General features: G+C 29.3%; 1 protein-coding gene across 1 annotated transcript in view; it reads right to left on the minus strand.

The window, feature by feature from the left end:
• Positions 1-1,497: 1,497 nt before the first annotated feature.
• Positions 1,498-20,874, minus strand: part of LOC119670472 (putative mediator of RNA polymerase II transcription subunit 12) — a 37,720-nt gene continuing 18,343 nt past the window's right edge. Inside the window, exons 2-5 of the mRNA XM_038080745.1 lie at positions 11,605-12,628; positions 10,856-11,136; positions 10,609-10,763; positions 1,498-3,736 (exon numbers count right to left, since the gene is read on the minus strand). Of these exons, the coding sequence (XP_037936673.1) occupies positions 1,959-3,736; positions 10,609-10,763; positions 10,856-11,136; positions 11,605-12,628 (3,238 nt within the window). The 3' untranslated portion in view covers positions 1,498-1,958. The remainder of the gene's footprint in view (positions 3,737-10,608; positions 10,764-10,855; positions 11,137-11,604; positions 12,629-20,874) is intronic.

Raw genomic sequence — 20,874 nt, forward strand, 5'->3', positions numbered from 1 at the left:
TTCGGTATATGTATGTACTTATGAAATATATACATAAATGTCTACTTATACTACTACAAAAATGTTAGATTACTTTAAAAATGTTCGATTATGCAACAGGATTTAACAGACCAAGAGTAAATCCAGTTTGAATCCAGATTTACTAATCGTAAACGCGATAACAATAGGTTTTGTGTATTATTCATACGACACTTTATTATATGATTATAATAATCAATTATATTAACCCGGTAATGTGTTGTTATAGCCATATTAGTAAGTAAATACTAGCTACACTAGCTGTATGGGACTGAAGCACTTGCAGATAGGCTTACGTCAGAATAAACAGGTTGTTTTGACTATAGCAGCTTTTTGAGGCTTGTATTCGTATTCTTCTAATGCAGAATAAAACGTAAAAGTATCATACATACTATGAAAAATTTACTTTATTCTAAATGCGGTTATTTTTGTTTTTTAAATATATAAACTTTTATTTCGAAAGTTTTTTTTTTTGTGTATCTCTACACGTGTTTCGGCAAATTCGCTTTTGCCTTCATCAGGAGAATTCCTATTCTGTTCTGAAAATTTATGGAGCCGAAAACCTGAAACGTATCTCTTCTTACTTTTTTCTCTAAGTAAATTTTCTAATGTCAACACTTTTAAATTCAATTTATGCTTGCTGCAATGAATGAATGTTAATGCTAATATATTAAGTTATTACAAATATAAATACTGTTCATACACAGTTTTACGGACTCTAATGTTAACAGTAACATTTATTTAACTGTTAAGGTATGAGTTTGTGAAATTTTCAAGTTCCTTAACATAATTGTTTACTTTCTTTAATAATTGCAGTTAACTTATTACTTGTCTTACTTATGCAGTAGTTATTTCATTCAGCTGTCTGTTGAATTACTCGTATTTACATTATTTAAACACTTCTTACGATTTAATTTCAGTTTGAGGGTTTTTCTTTCATTTGTAACCTCAAACTACTATTCTTTAATCAAGTAGTTACAAATTCCTTTTTCAGTTTTTCGTATGGAGTCGACTTTAATTTATCTTTGTACAGTTTATTTGCATACAAAATAAATTAAAAATTGTTCAATTAATGGCCATTTTACTTAATAATACTCAACGTAAGTTTTGGTTGTTTTTTGTTTTTTTTTTTTGTGCCTACGTTTTTGTGTAAGCAGTAATCTATGTGCACTTAAAGCATTTCACAACAAATTTTTTAATTAATTTAATTAAATTTATGTGAAAAGCAGTGAAATTGCTTTTCGAGTCTCGCATACACAGTAAAAGCAACACACAGTTTTTACTGGAAGGATTCGATGCTGAAATGAATGAATGAAATGGACGAATGAAGGATCTGACGCGAATGCGAGTCATTAATTTTAAATCCACACTGAAACCGTAATATATATTTACATACTTACATTTCATATATTGAACAGATGCAATAAATAACAAATAATTTAAAATAAATTAATACATTATAAATCTTTTTATTTGGTTAATTAACAGAAATTTGGTACAAAGATAAATTCAATTTTTTTGTTGTTTTTGCTCTTCTTCTGTGTTAAGTAATTTTTATGTTAACATTTATCAAGTGTAAGTTGGCGTGTGTGTGTGTGCGCGTGTGTGTGTGTGCGTTGGACCATTTAATGCATTTAACTGTCATAAGTAACACTTGCATTAACAAATACATATTTATGTTTACACTCATGTACATTAATGTTAAATTGGTTTGTTGTTGTTGTTTGCATTTAATATTTTGCTTAAAGCCATTTACTGCAAATGAACTGATACAGTTAAACTCTTGCCACGATATTGTCTTATGGCAACTCGCACATTCGAATCAGTAAGGCGGTTGTTCGCTTGACTTTGCATGTGAGCCGCAAGACAACTATAACATAACACAGCTGTACAGTGCCAGCAGTGGTGTCTATATAATTTGTACAGTACAAATGAAACACTTAGACTAGTGTACCCATTCGAGTGATGTCAATATTTTTTACATTCAAAGGCGCCGGTATTAATTGCTGTACTTGCGTTGGCATTGTACTTAATGGTAGCATGCCACTAACATAGTTGCTACTGGACTGCTGTATGTAATGTTGAGGTTGTTGTTGTTGTTGCTGTTGCTGTTGCTGTTGACTGCTACTGTTGTTGCTGTTATTATTGTTGTTGTGCCTAATGGCGATTGACGTTGGTGAATTAAGAGATTTTGGGCAGAACATTTGCTTCTTAACGGTTTTAACATTATTCACATGCAGTGGTAAAATGTTCTTATCGATGAGTAACGGTGGCGGTTGCTGCTGATGCTGATGCTGCTGCTGCTGTTGCAATTGATGTTGTTGCGGTAAATGTTGTTCGGTAGTTGTGTGGGTCTGTTGTAACGTTAATACATTACTGGACATAGTCGAATAAGTATCTGTGATGCAGCCAACACTGCCATCGTTATGATTAATGCCACTAATTGGATAATTACTGTGCTGCTGTACTGTTTTTATTGTTGGCTCTTGTGGTAGATATGTTGCTGCTGCTACTGTTGCTGTTGATGTCGCCGCTATTGGCATTAAAATTGGTAGAGCAGTTCTCGTTTGTGCTGCTACTGTTGTGTCTGCTGGTTTCGCAATTAGCTTTTGTAGATTTTGCAAATCTTCCGGTGTATAAATTTCGTTTAAATTAACTTTTGGAATTTGCGTTTGAAAAGTTGCCACTGCATTCACCGTTTCTGTTACTTCTGTTTTTGTTGCCAGTTGTGGTGATACTGTATATGTTGTTGCTGTTGTCATCAATGCCTGCGTTGTTGTTGTAGAGTCATGCAAAACTTTATTTTCTTGCGTATAGCCAACCATCGAAGAAATTGTTGGCGTGTAGTGCGTTGTGACCCCAGCAGCTGTTGTTATTGTTATTGCTGCTGTTGGGGTTGTTATCTTATTGGCCATTATATTGTTAACATTATTGTGTTGCTGCTGTGGCTGCTGCTGGTGCTGCTGTCGCTGTTGTGGTTGCGTTAGTTTGTTTGCTTCGAAACTATTTGCATTGCACGTAACAGGCGAGCAATTTGCTTTAATATCACAGCTACTAACAGCGTCTTTAATTTCAGTTATTTCATCTAAGTCTTCACCGACTTTGTTGGCTGCAGTGAGCAAAGCAAATCCTATTGGTTGTGCATTCATTGTTGTTGTTGTTGTTGTTGTTGCTGTTGTGGTTGCATCAAATTCTTCATTTAACTTTTCTAGTATAGTAAGTTTCTGTTTAAGTTGTTCATCCGTTGTCATCAGATTATCCTCCACTTTACTTATGTCACAGCATTGAAGTGCGATCTCAGTGTCGAGTTTGTCAATTTGTTGAAGTACCTCGTTTTTGGTTTGATATGCACGCTTCACCTGATGTTTACGTATTTTGGCATGTAGCTTCACCAGAATTTCCTCTTCCCGTTGCAGTTGCTTATTAATCGCATATACCTTTTCCAGCCATAATATTTGCAATTCGATTTCCTTCGGATTTCCGTTGGCTGTGCTGTCGTTGGGTGTGGGCGGTAAGTTCACTTCATCATTATAGGTTTCTTCAGTTGAGATGCGAAAGTCTTCGTTCTTACATTGTTTGCGTTGCTTTTGTTGTTTTTGTTGTTTTATCTTCTGAGAACTTTTTGTTTTCGCTGTTGGCTGCGAGTTAACTTCTTTTGTTGTTTTTACAGTTGTTTTTGTTGTTATTTCCGTAGCTGGAAATTGATGATATGGTTCATCTGTATGCAAAATTATTAAAATTTTTAATAAAGGGAATTTGTTTTTAAAGGCAAATGTGCTACAGTTGGTGCTCAATGACTTAATCGGGTCACATATGCTTGCTTCAAAATAAATTGGTAAAAACGTTTTATTAGAGTCAGAGTCAAAGTAAAGACACAGGAAAGGGAGGAGGAAACCATTCAGGAAAACAGGAAGTTCAATAGGAAGGAAGCTACATGGGTAGCAATGACTGTATGAACATAAAATACTTAAGCAAGTTATAAAATTTTAAAGCTAAAGTTAAGGGTCAATCTGTTTCCTTAACAAAGTCAATTTGACTGCTATTTTATTTGTCTGTCTGTTTGTCTGCTATGGTTCTGGTATGGTTTAAGGATCCATACGTGCGGAACGATATTTTTGTTTAAAAATTTAAGGTAAGAGAGCAGTTTTAAATTAAATTTCATGCATTTTCTACCTTTTATTTCATGCATTTTTTTTGACTTGACAAAAAACTGAGCAACTTAATGGGAGTTTTTTTTTTATTTTTTATTAAACTTACATTAAATATATTTATTTAAAATGAAGTAACTGATGCACTTGTTTAAAAATTTAAGACTAGAGAGCAGTTAAAATTAAATTTCATGCATTTCTTCTCTTTTTCCATAGAAAATTTTTCGGTTTAGGGAGAACGTGGGAATTTAAAAGGATTTTTTTGTTTAATTTTTTATAGTGATTATGTTTGAAATATATTTAAACATAACTAAAATTTTTGTTTAAGTTTGTTTAAGCAGTTAAAATTAAATTTTATGCATTTTTTACCCAAGGATAGAGGTAGGAATACCCTTTCTTCTTTTTTCGCTTTAAGGAGACAAGGGAAATTTAAATAGTTTGTATTTATTTGTATTTTTTATTAAAGTTATATTATATTACACAACTTTAATATATTTAATTTACGAATATTTTGTAATATATTTTCTTCTGAATATTCATAATGTAAAAATCCCTTCAATTAGAGTCTAAGGAGTTCAGATTTCGCTACATACTGAGTAAATTGTGAAGTATGTGGTTAAAGTTTGGAAAATTTCTACCTTTTAGTAAGTTCCTTAAGTTTGGAAATGTTTCAAAATGTCGAAAGTTTAAGCATACTTTTTTTATATAAAATATTTATATGTGAGTGTGTCTTCAATTTGGTGGTTCTTTCGAGTTCATTTAAGTTTTTAGTAACAACTATGAGGAAATGTGTTTAAAACATTGTAAAAGTGTGATAATATTAAGATCGCTCAAAATTGTAACTAAAGGAAAAAGCTCGAGTTTATACTTATGAAGAAGTATCAGATGGAAAAGTTTTGCAATGGCATCTTAAATTATGGTTACATTTTTATTATTATTAAGAACAACAAACAATATTGTTTTTAAAATATATATGCTTTACAAATAGTTTTCATTATTTTTAGCTTTACTACTTATTGACAATCTTATGAAGTTCAATTCATTTCAACACTTTAAGTTCAAGTTTAAACTACACAAATGGCTAGGGATCTATCTAAAGTAATATTATAAACAATTAGAGAATCTAATGAGTTTTGTAGTCAATAATTTCCATCGACACAATTTAAAATTAAAAGATATATTGAAGCTGAAAGATATTTTTTAATATCTTTAATCTTTAATATCTAATATCTTTTTTTACTGTTTTTTGTTTTAATAAATTTAGAAATGATAAATAATTAATATAAAAAAGAAAATGTATGCTATTTATATACTATTTCAGTTTTGTGTATTTCATTTAAAGAAAATTATTTCAACACAACATTCCAGTACTTTGAGTTACTACCCTTTGAAATTGGTGTATTGAAAAATAATTGAGTGGCCTTCATTTTTTGCGCAGCACTGTATATTTGTATTATATATAATATAAGTAATTGTCCTCAAATATTCTATTGTAGAATATGATGGTTGCAGAATCATTTATTAAAAATAGTTGAAATAATAATAAGTAAGTATTAATGAATCAGAATTTAACAAACTTTCTAATTCAATAAGAACTATTTAAAGTAACTTTTCGATATAGTAGCAGGATGTGTGATTCTGCTAAAAAGCCTTGAAACTAAGTTCAAAGCAAATGCTATTAGATTGAAACATAGTAGACATATAGACATTTATTGTTAAAATAAAAAAATTCATACATACTGCAACAATATGAGAATGGGACTTAATAAAAGATATCAGACTAAGAAGGTAATCCCTGCATAGAATTCAGCCCAATTAAAGGCTTTGCAGTAAAAGATGAATATGATATCATATCATCATTAAAGGAATTATAATTACTTAGTACAGAAAAAAAGAAAATACTTTTAATAAAAAAAAAAGGAGAGATGACGCGATATATCTTCTAGATGTAAATTAAGAATCCTTCACAGAGAAACTACATGACACTACAATCACAACTACCAACTACACAAACTAGATATTTCTGAGCCAAAAGAATGAAAATATTACTGTAAAGATAGGAAGACAGTGAATCATTTAGTTATTAAATTCCAAATTTTATACTATTCTAAGCAATTGGTGATTGAACAATAAAAGCTAACAAAGATGAACCTTAAAGGAATTCGGCATCAAAAACTAATTAAATTAAAATAAAATAAAATAAAATAAAATAAAATAAAATAACCTATAGATTTTAAATAGGGTGCAATAAACCCACCTGTGGCTATATTTCCTTTATTGTAAGCAATTAATGTATCATGTGGATGATCGCAGCTAAGTTGCTGTGTAAAAGGGTAGAATAAAGCCACCTGTGGTTGCAATTTCTTCCTTGTAAATAATCTATCTATTAAATGGATGATAAAAGTAAATTTATTTTGTAGTTTACTAAATTAAAAACACAAAACTTTTTTCGCTTTAAAAGCAGAATTAATCTGGTTTTTCAAAATGGATTGGTTGATAGAATTGCTGTCGATAAGGATATAATAAAAAATATCTGTTTTAAATACAGAATTTATGCAGTAAAAAAGACTAATATTTTGAAGTAATAAAAAAGTTGAGTAGTTTCAGTGTATGATGTTTGTATTCAAATTTAAGAGAATTCGTTTGAAATATTGATCCAAAATCAATTTTGAAAGACTAATATGATGGTGTAACTAAAATCATAAAAAGTGGTTGTAGAAAAATTAAAGTCTATTAAAATTTCAATTAATTACAGTAAATAATGGAGAATGTTATTAAGTAAAATAAATAATATTTGAGATTCATATTCATTCCAAAATATGTGGTTTCATTATTCGTTATTCACCACTATATAACTATGCAGAATACCAGTTTCCAAACTATAATATTTTCAAGCAATGTCACTAAGCACAAATCGCTATAGGGAGCAATCCATTATAATGGAGGTCTTCAGTTAATGTTCTCGTAAGAGTAAAGAATAACTCTTCAGGCAAAAAGAAGCGACTAGCGATATCATTGAACGAAAATCGCTGTAGATCGACCTTCGTTAAGTTGGAGGTGCTCAGTTGAGTTACGAGGTAAATAGTAAAAGCTACACACCAATTCAATTAATTAAGAATTAAAATTTCATTGTTATCATTCACTATTCCTCATTTCTATTTAAAATAGTTTAATCAACATTACTGACTACAAGTTCAAAGAAAGAACTATAGTTAAAGTTGTTGAAATATGAAACTATTTAAATATTTTATTATAACTAAGTTAACATAGCTCGCTTACAATAAATCTTGATCTTGGGAACTCATCAAAAATAATCATGTGAATTCTACATTGCAGTTCTCTGCCATGTTCTTATAATGTTCTAGCAGTTCTTGCAGTTAGGGAAACCTGCAGAAAAAGGAAACTATTAAACACTAGGAAACTCTGGTGTCCAGAAGAAATGAGTTTTTAGGGAAGTACTTTTTTGTCAACTTATTTATTTATTGTTTATCGGTAAATATGACAGACCTATGAAATTGTTTTAATTCGATGGGATAGATTCAGTCTGTATCTTTCCATTTTAAAATTTCTTGCTTGGACTGTGGTAGTAAAACGGCGAAAAATCACTGGTTGAGGTTAATGTAAAGTTATCACCTGACCTGCCACTGCAGCCAACAAGCCAACTGATTTATAAAACAATACTTTTAAAAAATTATTTAAATCAAAACTGCTATTTAAACTATACTATTATATTTTATGAAGGTCACCTAATATCTTGAGATGGTAATAAATTATAAAATGAAACTAGAAAAAATATATTTTTAGATAATAACAATATAACTTTTCTTCTATTTTCTTACGAAAAGTATTCTTGAAAAAGATATGAAAAATGTACACTCTAAAAAAAATTGCATTTAATAACAAAAGATTAATTTAAAAGTACACATAGAGCGTATTGTCTTCTCGGTGCTCTAAAGTTTGTAGTAAATTGAAATAAATTCATTTTGTAGATGTAGGGTGAAAAATTGTACTTAAATCATGTGTCTGATGCATACAATTTGAGAAGAGTAAATCTGTTTCATGTGCGATGTGCGATGTGCTCTGTGCTTTGTGCAATGTGGGATGTGAGATGTAGGATATGAGCTCGTCTTCTTTAAATAAAGATAATGTGTATTTTAAAGCATTATTCGCAACAGATACTTCCGGTGCGCACATTGTATTATTACTGTATTCTTCTGCTCGTTTTTCTTTTAATTCTACGTTTTCATATTTTACCTTTTACCGTGCTTATGCATTATTTTGTTGTGTTACTTACAACACAAAACTCCTACAATCTCTGAATCCCTTTTAAATTCATACCTCCATACGTACGGGCGCTTTCTACAAAGACATCCTTTTGTTATCCTGCATTGTATATAATATTTTGGCTTATGTGAAAATGCACAATGTGGCTTCATCTTGTAAAAAAATTTGAAAATAAACATAAAATAAAAAGACACGAAGAGATTTTCAAGGTTTATATTTCACTTACTTCTGGTTATATATGTACTTTGTATTCAGTTTAGCCTGTGGCTTCTTAATGCTTATTGTATAAGGTAACATATTTGGCAAGACATTAATATTTTGCTTAATATTTCATTGACAAAAAAGTTACATCACAACAGCATAAAGAATTGTTTTTAAAAAAAAATTATTTCAATTTTTCTTTATTTTTTTTATAAATATGAAAAGGTTTGTAAAGTTTTCCCTTTCAGTGTTATTTCTTTCAATTATTCCATTTAAATGTAAGCTCTCTAAATGGCAGTAATTTACAGTAATTTGTAAATGGAGAAGGGAGAAGGGAGGACTTATTAGCAAATCATGGCTCCATAATTAAAAGAAATGGCATAATAAATTTTAAGTTTCAAGATCATTATTATGCTAATTAGGAGAACCTAATCTAAGTAGCATTTATTAGCAGTTTAATTATTTCGTTGAAATTTATACAAATATTTTATGCATATTTAAATAAAAAAGAAATTATTTACAAATGAATAACTTTTCCCTGCCAAACCCAAACAACTAATCTCAACAACCTTTTCAACCATTAAACTTTATATATACAATATATAAAATATAAGGTTATGACTTTAATTGACATGAAACAACCTCCTTTGCTTTAATAACCATTCAAAAGCAGGAAGAAAAAATATTTAAAATATTAATAATGTATTTACATGAATAAAAGGATATTTAAAACGTCATTGCAATATCGCAACTGAACATTTCAATTATTTATGACTAATTAAAATATTTATGGGGTCACATTAAACGCAATACACTCTTTGACATTTAATTAACTAGATTAAAATATTAAAAGTTTGTTTAAAATGTCAATTATTCGAAACACGAAATACATTGTCACAAAATTGGCTTATGAACTTAAATGTTTTTTTTAAATTGCTTATTAGTCATTTGATTAAAATCACTTTGATTAATAATACTAAAGGGTCAAAAAAGGAAATGCAGCCTTGCCTCCAGACCACTACTGTATTTCTGAAAGCAGGGCATCAATCAATGTTCTCACGCCCTCACTGCGCTACTTTATTTGCATAAATTGATTGATTGGTGAACACCAATTTTGTAATTATCGGCCAACGCAGTTTTCCAAGAAACTTAAGGGAAAATATTTCATTGTGAACGAAAGGGCAAAAATTCTATAAATAAAAATTGTATTTTGCATTTACGTTTTTGGCTGATCATACAGCATATTCGAGTATTACCAAAAACCCATTCTCAGTATGCTTTTTCAGTCTATTGGAAATATGTGTTATATTTATTAATTCGTAAACAGTTTTTGCGATTATAAGTTAAACTGGTTAAACTGGTGCCCTGAAAAATTTGAAGCTTAGAGTCCAATTATCCCACTGACCTAAAGCTGTAATTGTATGTTCTAATTTGAAGGTTTGTAATTGTGAAAATTCATTAACAAATTCACTTGCTGTTTTACATTAGAATGAAATCATAAATCAGCTATAGAATAATTTTAGTAATTAATTATTGTTATTTTTAATAGTTAATTTTAGTACATATTTCTATAGAGGCATTATTTATTATACGATTTTATATTATTCTTTCTTGTGTATAGCAAGGATCTACACTTAATTTAAAGAATGTATTGCTGAATAATAATGATTTAATTATATTATTATGATTATATATAAAATTAAAATGTACATATATATATTATAATTATATAATTAAATATATAATTTAAATTTTTCTTTTAACTTTAACTGAAAAATATATAAATGAGTACTAGCAATTAAATTTAGTTTTTAAAATATATAAATAATAAATATTAAATAATTTTTATTGTTTTGGTATAAATTTTAGATTGTTAACACATAGGTACATTTTTCTATTATCATTGAGCACCAATTTAAATAAACAAAATCAAATAGGATTATAAAATTTATCTCACCTATAAAAATTTCTACTCCATCACATAAATCTGGTTCAACTTCAGCTTCATCGAGTCCATTTAAATATGTTTCAAGTAAATAATTTTTACCCAGTTCCCGTTCTCTCACACGATGTTTTTCCTCTTCGATTTTAGATATTTGTCGTTCCTTCTCTCTGAAATAAAAACATAGAACAAATTCATAAATAACTATTTCAACTGATATCAACTGTGACTGGAACAAGAACTCGGAAAAGGTGTTGCTTACCTTAACAGTGACAACTGACGATGTATGGTTTCATCCTGGGCAAGTATAATTTTTAGCAGACGTTCGTTTGTGTAATTGCCTCGTTGTGCTAGTTTCGGATGTAAAGTATTGCTCTGTGCCAACCAATTGGACGATTTATGTTTACGACGTCGAAAACGTGCACTTCGCGCGCTACCCACCGGACTTGCCGCTATGCCACTATCCTTATCGGTCGAAAGCAAGGAGGCGACTTGCGTTGTGATTAGAGGTGATGCAGCCAAGCGCCGCAATGTAAGTTCGCACTTAAGTGTGGAATTTGAAAAAAATTTATATGTTAAACAGAAATAAGAAATAAGAACGGAATTTGTGGTTAAAAAGTTAAAAGAAAATTGCGTGACTTGTCAAAAAATTTTATTTTTTGTTTTTATATATATATATACATATTTTTTTTTTTTGCAAACACTGCGGCGGTATAAAATGCAAGGCGAAACAAACTACCAACAAGAAGTTCAACACTCAGATGCGTGCGTGCAATTACTTAAACGGAATACAAACCAAAAACGTAAGATTTCAGTTGAATTGCTTTGCGTGACCTGCACGCGGGAACGTTCTTCGTTCTTCGTTCTTCGATTTTTTTCTTGTATTTTTTGTTGTAAAAATAAAATTGAAATGCAGCAAGAGTACAGAAAATATTGCATACAATTTTATTGAAAGGAACTGCAATGTGTATAACTAAGGGAATAACTTAAGGATATTCATGTTGCGATTACCTCTTTCCTGTCGGTTATGTCTCGAGTTGGCAGCACATCAAAAACTTTTGTACTTCCGTCCAAATATTCCTCACAGTGTCGATGTTGCTTCACAATGACGTAGTCGTTTAACGACTGGTTAACGCCTGGAGCGGCACTCATATTCATATCCTTGGCTGTTGTATTTAATGTATTCGTTGTATTTGTTGTATTTGTTGTATTTGTTTGCGTATTTTTGCTTATATCTTCTTTGGTATTTGTATTTGATTGATTGATGGGATTATTGCTGCTATTGTTACCGGCAGTATCACTATTGTTGTTGTTGTTGTTGTTGTTGTTGCTGCTGTTACTTTTACTGTTATTGTTGCTATTGTTGATATTTTTGTTAGCACTTTCATCAATTGGCTGGGCATCGCTTGCAAACATCTGTTGACCGTCTTGATAACTGAGCAACGCACATATCAAATCCGCACATGTTGTATTTGAATCAACACCAGATATCCAATGCTTTTCGCCATCAACCCAAATTGCTACATTGTCGGAAAGTGTTTCCATCGACGCAAACGAATCGGTCTCATCTTCATGGTCGGCATTATCAATATTGTCATCGTCATAGTCAACGCTAACCTTTTTATGATCGACGTCATTTTTATACTCAGCATGAACCATATTGTTGCTGTCCATGTTAGGTGGCTTAAGTTGTCGATGTCGTTGGTGTTGTTGTAGATGCTGTTGTTGTTGTTGCTGTTGATGCTGCTGTTGTTGCTGCTGTTGTATAAGTGAATGTGAATTTGGATTTGGATGTTGTGCTGGAGGTTTTGTTGTATTAGTGGCATTAGTAGCATCATGTTCCATATACAATATGCCATTAATGTAACCAAGAGCTGCTGATGCTGTCGCTGTGGTAGTCGCATTGGATATATTTGTTGTTGGCGGTAATTGATTTGAGCACAAGCCCATGGTTGTTGCTCCTACTCCGGTTGCACCTATTGTCGTTGCTGTTGTGCTGGATAATGTGTGAACGGGCGTTGGTATATAGTGTGAACTGTAATATAATAAATAAATGCATTAGTTATGTGCGGTTACTACATATTTATTTGAGCACATTTATTTAAAAACATCATATTTTACTCTACCACAGTATTTATAAGCACATAAACAAATATCGGTGAAAATAATGAGACCAGCAGATGGATTTATACTATTTTGGAAAAATGTTCAATTTTTGCAACAAAGGACTATTTTGCTTATATGGAATTTATATACTATGAACCTTGTCGCATTGGTCACCGAACTTATATTTATTATGAGTAATCAATTAGACTCAGTGGGTTGCATTGAAAATTATAATAATTTTTTTAATGTTGTCTATTTACAGAGCAGTAATAAAAGTAAATTATTATGAAGAATAAATTTGAAATATGATATAAAATTAGCTAAATTATTATTAGCATTAATTTTCGTCGTACAGATATAAAAATAAAATTTTTTTTGTGACTGGCTCAGACACAATTTCAACAGAAGCTCAAAATAATTATATCCTAATCTTACAAAGAACGAAAAGCGACCAAACTGAGGATTAGGAATTTTTTGTCAAAGTTTAGTTTATGTTACTAAACATGTTGAAAGATTATTAAGAATGGTTGTTCTACAACAAAAAATACTGGATTTCCCAAGAATAATTATATCAGTATAAATATAGTGAAAATTACAAATGACTTTCAGTGAATCCTTTATGTCAATAAAACTTAATAGCAGATTTACTGAAAATACTTACGAGAAATAATAAATATCTTGCTAAAGCCTCTAGCATATAAAACAGCTATGCTAGTCAGTTTTCTAAGAGACTATTATTAAACAATCTTAATCGAAAGAAATATGAATAGGTTATAAAACCTATAATAAGTGACTTTACTATGTTCGAGAATTAAACTAATATTAAACTAAGATTAAACTAATATTATAACGATATTGGTTACTCTTTACATGTAGAAAGTAACATTTCTTGGACAGCCTCTTAAAGATCATTCTGAGTGGAGTATAAGTAAAAAAGGTTTTTTATTCCAATATATATATATATTGTTTTTTTATTAATAATATAATATTGCATATTCTTAAAGATCATTTGCATGAAAAAGAGTGCATTAGAAAAAGTTCCAATAATAGTCAAAGTATGGTAAGATGATAAATAATATTTGAAAAAAAAATTTAAAAAATGTATGAGAATGTTATAGTTCCCCATTAAGAAATTGTAATATGAATTTCTTATTACTAAATTATGAAAATCTAAGTAGGGGGTAGAAAAATTTAATATAATAATTTGCTTTTGCTCATTATTTCTAGATAAACTTTAACACGCTTTTTTTTTAAATTTTAACTTGTAATATTAAATATTGGAAACTGAAATCTGTGATAAAACCTTTTGAGATAAAAATAGTTTATGTTGTTGACATGACTGTGTAATGCTAAAGATAATTGAAAAGATTGAGTTAATCATAGAACAGTAAAAAGGAAAATATAACAACAACATAAAAAACAATTTTATTAATAATTTGATGTTGAAATTAAGGCGGAGATTTGCAATTTGAGTGTACAGCCTAATATAATCGTGCGTTAAACTCGAATAAAAGCACGTACTTATATACCACAGCACTACCCACACATAAAGGAAAAACATTTTAAAATAGATTGAGGCAAATGTTTGATCACACCTCATATAAAACATTTGGTTACGAACTCATGCCGTGAGAATAGACGAAAATCTTTTAAACAGATACTAAAAGCGATTCCTATTATTGAAATTGTGACATAGTATATATTGCTATTTTAAATAAATTTACATGTTTACAACTTCAACTAAAACAGCCTAAAAAAATAATTAATGTGTATGTGTTTACCGGCGGTCCGTCCTCATAAGCACCTTAAGGCTATAACCTCGTTTATCAAATGATCACGTGTCAAGCAGATGTGTATCACAATCGCAAAATATTGTAGAAATGTTTCTAGCTTTTTTCTCACACTGACGACATTGACATCATTTGACGTAGCAAGCGTGATGTTAGAACTGTCTTTGGTGTTATCGAAAAGCAATCTGAGAAAATGGGCTTACTGGTGAATGAGGTCAAAATAAAATATATATCTCCTACTTGTAGAATTAAGCATAGCTTAAACGACAAGCTGGTAGCTGATGACTATACTTTCAAGTTTGTCAAAGATGTTTTATCTATATTGGCACCGTCGTAACATGCAATAACGATGTCAGCCTGGAAATCACATAAAAATCATCACGTTAATGAGCCCTACTATGGGCTCAGCAAGCATTTGGAATGTAAAGCTCTCACGACTGATAAAATTTAGGTTCAATAGGTCGCTCATCCTACCTGTGCATCTATATGCCACTGAAATATAAAAGCTATCATAGAATGTTGACACTGCACTGGAATTTTCCAAGAGAAATGTTATTTGTAAGGTCTTTGATTCACTATGAGTTCACGACGAATACCTCATCCGAATAAACCACAAGCTGTAAGGGGGTTTTTACGACATTGATACAATTCAACGAAATAACATCTGGTGGTTTCGCTGGATTGGTCATGCCGTGAGAACCAATGGTAATGGCATTTGAAAGAAGGAGACATAGAAATAGACCATATTTTCGGTGTAGTGATCAAGTTGTGGAAGCACTAACTGCACTTAAAGTACAAAATTGGAGAAGAATTCAAATTATTAAATCCATTTATTTCTTGGTTTCTAAAATACAATTTGTCGGGGAACCGTATTAAGTCACTGTGTGTGTTTGCTTTTCTCCTTAATACTCACGTTAAACAACAAGGCTTCAAACAGGATTCATATAAATACATAAAGACCGCTAGATGCAAGTGTGAATGTAAGTAAATATCAAGTTCATTACAAAGAATTGTAATTTAAGTGTGTTTTGTAATATTAAATTTTATTCATTATTAATTAACATAAAAATAGACTACATTTAAATTAGCTTTGACAAATTTGATTTATTTTATTTCAAAGTCATATTTCACAAAATTTTGTTAAGAATTTTATACTTTCACACATTGACACATTTTTAATAGTCACTAATATTTAATATTAGTTTAATAAAATTGTTATTATGAGATTTTAAGAATTTTACATCTAATATAAAATTGTTATTATAAAACTAACATAATTATATAGTAACATAAGTGAGCATCAGATACTATTTATATGTTAAGTATAAAAATAAAGCATTCCGTCTATGATATCGAACGAATATCACATTAATGTTGTAGTAAAAGTGCATTAATGTTCGTATTCTACTTAAACAACTATAAATTGTTTTTTTTGTTGTAATCTATAATTTGTAGTCACTGGCAGTTGCAGTTGCAGTGGCAGTGGCAGCAAATAAAGTATATAAAATTTTAAGTTTTGTTTGAACAATTTAAAAATTTCTAAACTTTTTATATTGTTCTTCTATTTAATTTATTAAAATATTTTCATAAAAACTTTTACAAAATAACAGAATCTTATTAAAAACTTCAACGTGCACACTTTTCAGTAGGAAGTACTTTAGCTCAACAGCTGAAGACTCTTAAGGAAATGCAAAATTAATATTCTTATAAAATATTGAAGACTTTATTTCAATAAAATTGCTATGCAAAATAAGTGAACTGAGTATAAATTACTCGAACAATACAAAATATAGTTAACTACAAATCTGTGCATATAACAGAACTCTCATTTCCCACATTAAACAACTTCATTACATTTTCAATTCATTTCTAAACCAAATATTTGTAGATACTTCAGTATGCATCAGTGAAACCACTGCAATATCACTGCAATAACAGCCAGCCAGCAATTTATGAAGTTCGCTATTAAAAAGCTATTTACGAACCGAAACTATTAATGCGTCAATAAAACAAAGGAATATAAACAACGCTTAACGCTAAAAGTGGAACATGTGCCATACGCCATCCTAAGATTGTTTAAGAAAATTAATATACTCTAATAGAAATATGTATATATGTATATATATATTTATATTGTATATATTACAGCATTTGGTTTGTAAGTCTATATTCGTGGCATAATAAAACAATTATAAGGTAAAACCTCCTTGTTAACACAATTGAACTCGAAAAGGCGGAGGTGGAACCACTTCTTGTGCATGCATAATGCGAATATTGCAGAAAATATTGCGGTTCTTCGTAAACGTTTATATTAGTAAGCGAGTACATGTATACAAACTTATATATACATATGTATGTATATATAAGAGAATGTTGGAATATGTTTTCATCGAGAATATAATAACCTTGGTATTCCGTAGTAGTATTCCGCATTAAATGTAATTTGAACCAACATTTTGCTATCTTTAAAAGCTCTTTAGTTCGGTAACAGAAGCTGCAATTATGCAGCAGCAACAACTGCACAAATATAAAGGAAACTTCTTGAGTTGAAGACATTAAAAATACTCGTACACTTGGAAAAATTTCGTAAAATTTTATAAGCTCGCCTCACAAGCTATTAGTATTCTATTAGTTTCAGTTTATTGTTGTAAATATTTATGGTTAAAGACATCCTGTTGTAACACTTAAGTAGCTATTTATGTAAATAGATAAATAATGCTTTTAGCTAATTAGTGATTTAGTTAAATTTTACTTAGCTGAAATTGAGGTACTTAACAGAAAATGAAACTAAGCAATAAAAGGTTTTGGAAATACGGAAAAGATACTTGATTACACAGATATGTGATTATGTTGAAGAAAAAGCTAATACATAAAATGTAGGGAAGTGTGATTTCAATAATTAAGAAATAACATATATATCTTAACAACGTTTATATATTTAAAAATAAAAGCAGTCATATTACTAATCTTGTAAAGTTAAGTTTTTATTTATTTCTTCGTTCACACGAAGCAACTATTACTCGTATTAAATAATTTATTGAGAATAGGAATGAATGTCTTATCTCAAATAATAAAGTTTCTGTATTACCATATCTTATTAACAAAATGGGTAAAGTAACATAATTTGTTTGGATAAGTACATTTAACATATTTTACTATAGACAGGTTACACTTTAATCCATTGACTCATAACTTATACATTCTAAGGTTTAGAGGATTTAAAACTATCATAAATGTTTAATAAAATCAAAAATGCCCTTCAAGAGTTTATGTTGTAACTAACTAAATTATGAATGGATAATAAAATATAAACTCTGAAATATTTGTATTAAAACATTTTTTTTAAATAAAACCAAAAATTTTAACAATTTTATAAATATTACTTAACAATAATTTGAATTTTTAAATGAACAAACGTAAGTTCGGTTAAATTAGATTTTATTGAAATATATGTCGAAAATTATTTTAAATTACTATTAATTATTTAATTAAGTGTTCAAATAAAATATAATAATATGCATAACATTCACTCTATTAAAAATGTTAGTCAAGGGGAGTGCAAACAAATTCTTTTAATAAATTTTTTTTTATTTCATTAATATTAACTTCAATGTATTCAAAAAAAAAGTTTTAAATGTATAACATACCATAAATTTTATTAAAGGTAGATGTGAAGGACTTCCTTTTAAAGCTTTGAATTAAATACAATTGAGTTAGTTGAGTCTTGCTGGTTCTACAAAATGGAGCAGAAATGAATAAATATGAATATGAAGCCAGGAACTGTAGAAACTATAGACTGAAAATATATAAAACCAATGAGTTATGCATTGGTTGAGTTCCTTTTAAAGCTTTGAATTAAATACAATTGAGTTAGTTGACTCTTGTTAGTTCTACAAAATGGAGGAGAAATTAATAAATATGAATATTAAGCCAGGAACTATAGAAGCTATAGACTGATTCATGCGAAAGGCCGTAAAACAGTCAAAAATATATAAAACCAATGAGTTATGCATGATTCATAGGAAGACAAAATTAGATCGAGAGTATTTATAAAAGTGTACTAAGAGTTACTTCTATATAAAAACTATTACTATTTAAATTTTTTCAATTGAGAGAGAATCAGCAATGAAAAAATTACAAAGAATTAGTCATAAGATGTAAATACAAAATGCATATATATTTAAGGATTTTAGCATTCAATCTGGATACCACAATAAGAGTTTTTACATGCAATTCATTTAATTGAGTTAATTAACTCAAGTAGGTACTGCAAAGAAAAAGAGAAGGAACTAACATGCACTTATTAAAGAAGAAGATCTAAATATTCAGCATCTGATGAACTGAAATTTAGTATAGATAGTGACTCATAAGTGAGTTACTTTAGAGCAAAGTATAAAATACACAATAGTTCTTAAAGTTGTGATGGAATAATCTCTTTTTTTACAATAATAATAATCGAGTTTTAGGGGAAAAAACATCCACTTCAAGCTTATAAGAAGTACATCACAATTGCTTAAATGTTACTTTGTTTTATTTCAGTACACACGTTTACTCTCTCAATGTAGACTCAGCCACTTCTTTGCACTTAATATAAGGGGAGTGCCATGCAATATAATATAATATGTTTACTTCTAGATGTATTGAACCTTCAGAGTATTGCTTTTATATGAATTTTGTATAGATTTTGTATGAAAAATGACACTATTGTTGCATATTAGTTGAGTTAAGTACAATAGTCTAAACATAAAGTTACAGTAATAGGCTTCGCCAAACATTAAGAAGAAACTTTGCCTGCGTCTCCCTAAATTATTACTTTTTTTAAAAAATATTAGATAGTTAATAATAAAAGAAACTATTGTCAATATATCAGTATGTAGTTTTTACTTTTAAAGTAAACTCTATGTTAGATAATGTACAAATTTTCAGTATTTGAAACATTAATATAAGAAATATTGTCAATATTTCAACATTTATTTTTTGCTCTCAAAGTGAGGTAAAACACAAATTTTTAGTTATCGAAACATTAATTTAAGAAAAATGGTCAATATATCAATATTTATTTGTTGACTTCAAAGCAAACTTAATGTAAGGTAATAAACAAATATTGAGTTATTGAAAGCTTAATGTAAGAAATATTGTCAATATATCAATATTTATTTTTTGCTTTCAAAAAAACTCTATGTGAAACAATACACAAATTTTCAATTATAAAAATACTTATTAATGTCAAATGTTATTGTCAATGTATTAATATTTAGGAAAGTAAACTCTATGTGAGGTAAAAATATAGTCAAAATTTTCAGTTATTAGTAATTTCAGGTGTATTTTCACGTAATTCAAAAAATCTTCATTATATGCAATATTTTGTATATATATCTATATATGTATGGTTTCACTATCTATTTTATATCTCAGTTATTAAACTTAATTTAATATTGACCCTTTTTGAAATTTGTGAGTGTGCTTGTGCAATGGAAATCAATCGTTAAATTAACCGTTTCTACTTTCATTAATTACCTTTGTAAAAAAAATTTTGTGAAAAATTCTATGTCACAAAAAGATAGGCCACAATGTGACAGTAATAAAAAATCTATTGAGTGATGCTTTTTATAAAAAATGTATCTATGAAGGTTTTTTTATAAATCTGAAATACTCAACTCTTCGTATCATTCTGTAAAAAGCATTGCACTCTTCATGCTCCATTAAATTTGTTAAGTGTTATTTGTAAAGAAATTCATTTTTTTGTAAATCCACTTATGTAACAGTAACTCAAAGCAATGCGTTAATGCCTGTTTAACTTTTGCAGCCAACATTTACATGAGCTCAAATTACACTACAAAGTTGGAGGTAATCACTCAAACACTTCAAATACAGTCGAAATCCCAGTAAAGTTCAAATGAAAGTCGATACTCATCCACCGCGGGAACGATATCAAAACCGAAACCGAAAACAAGATATGTGGCTGTGAGAAATGAAAAGGACTAAATCAAAAAGACATAACAACTTTAGTATTGGCCCGGTTAACAAACAAACAAACAAACAAACAAACTTAAGACTGACATGTTTGGAATTGATGCGTGGTCAACCAAGTGATACAATTTATATCCACCGTTTAACACTGAAAGGGTGAACTCCGGAAATAAGTCAAAATGGAAAGTACAAAGACGAAAGGCAAAATTATATAAAACAAAACAGCACTGAAAAGAACGGAACAGAACAGATGAAAGCTACTAAGAAAAGTGCCAGACATTAGCCATGTAATACTTGTACGTAATGTTTGAGTCGTAAATAACAGCACCGAAGAACTTCATCAATCCAAACCAATATTAAAGTGAAGTCCATCCAACAGGGAAATGCGATACAATCTGTTTTGTTTATAACACTT

Source organism: Teleopsis dalmanni, chromosome 1 (genome assembly GCF_002237135.1).
Source record: "Teleopsis dalmanni isolate 2A chromosome 1, ASM223713v2, whole genome shotgun sequence".
Classification (NCBI taxonomy): Eukaryota; Metazoa; Arthropoda; class Insecta; order Diptera; family Diopsidae; genus Teleopsis; species Teleopsis dalmanni.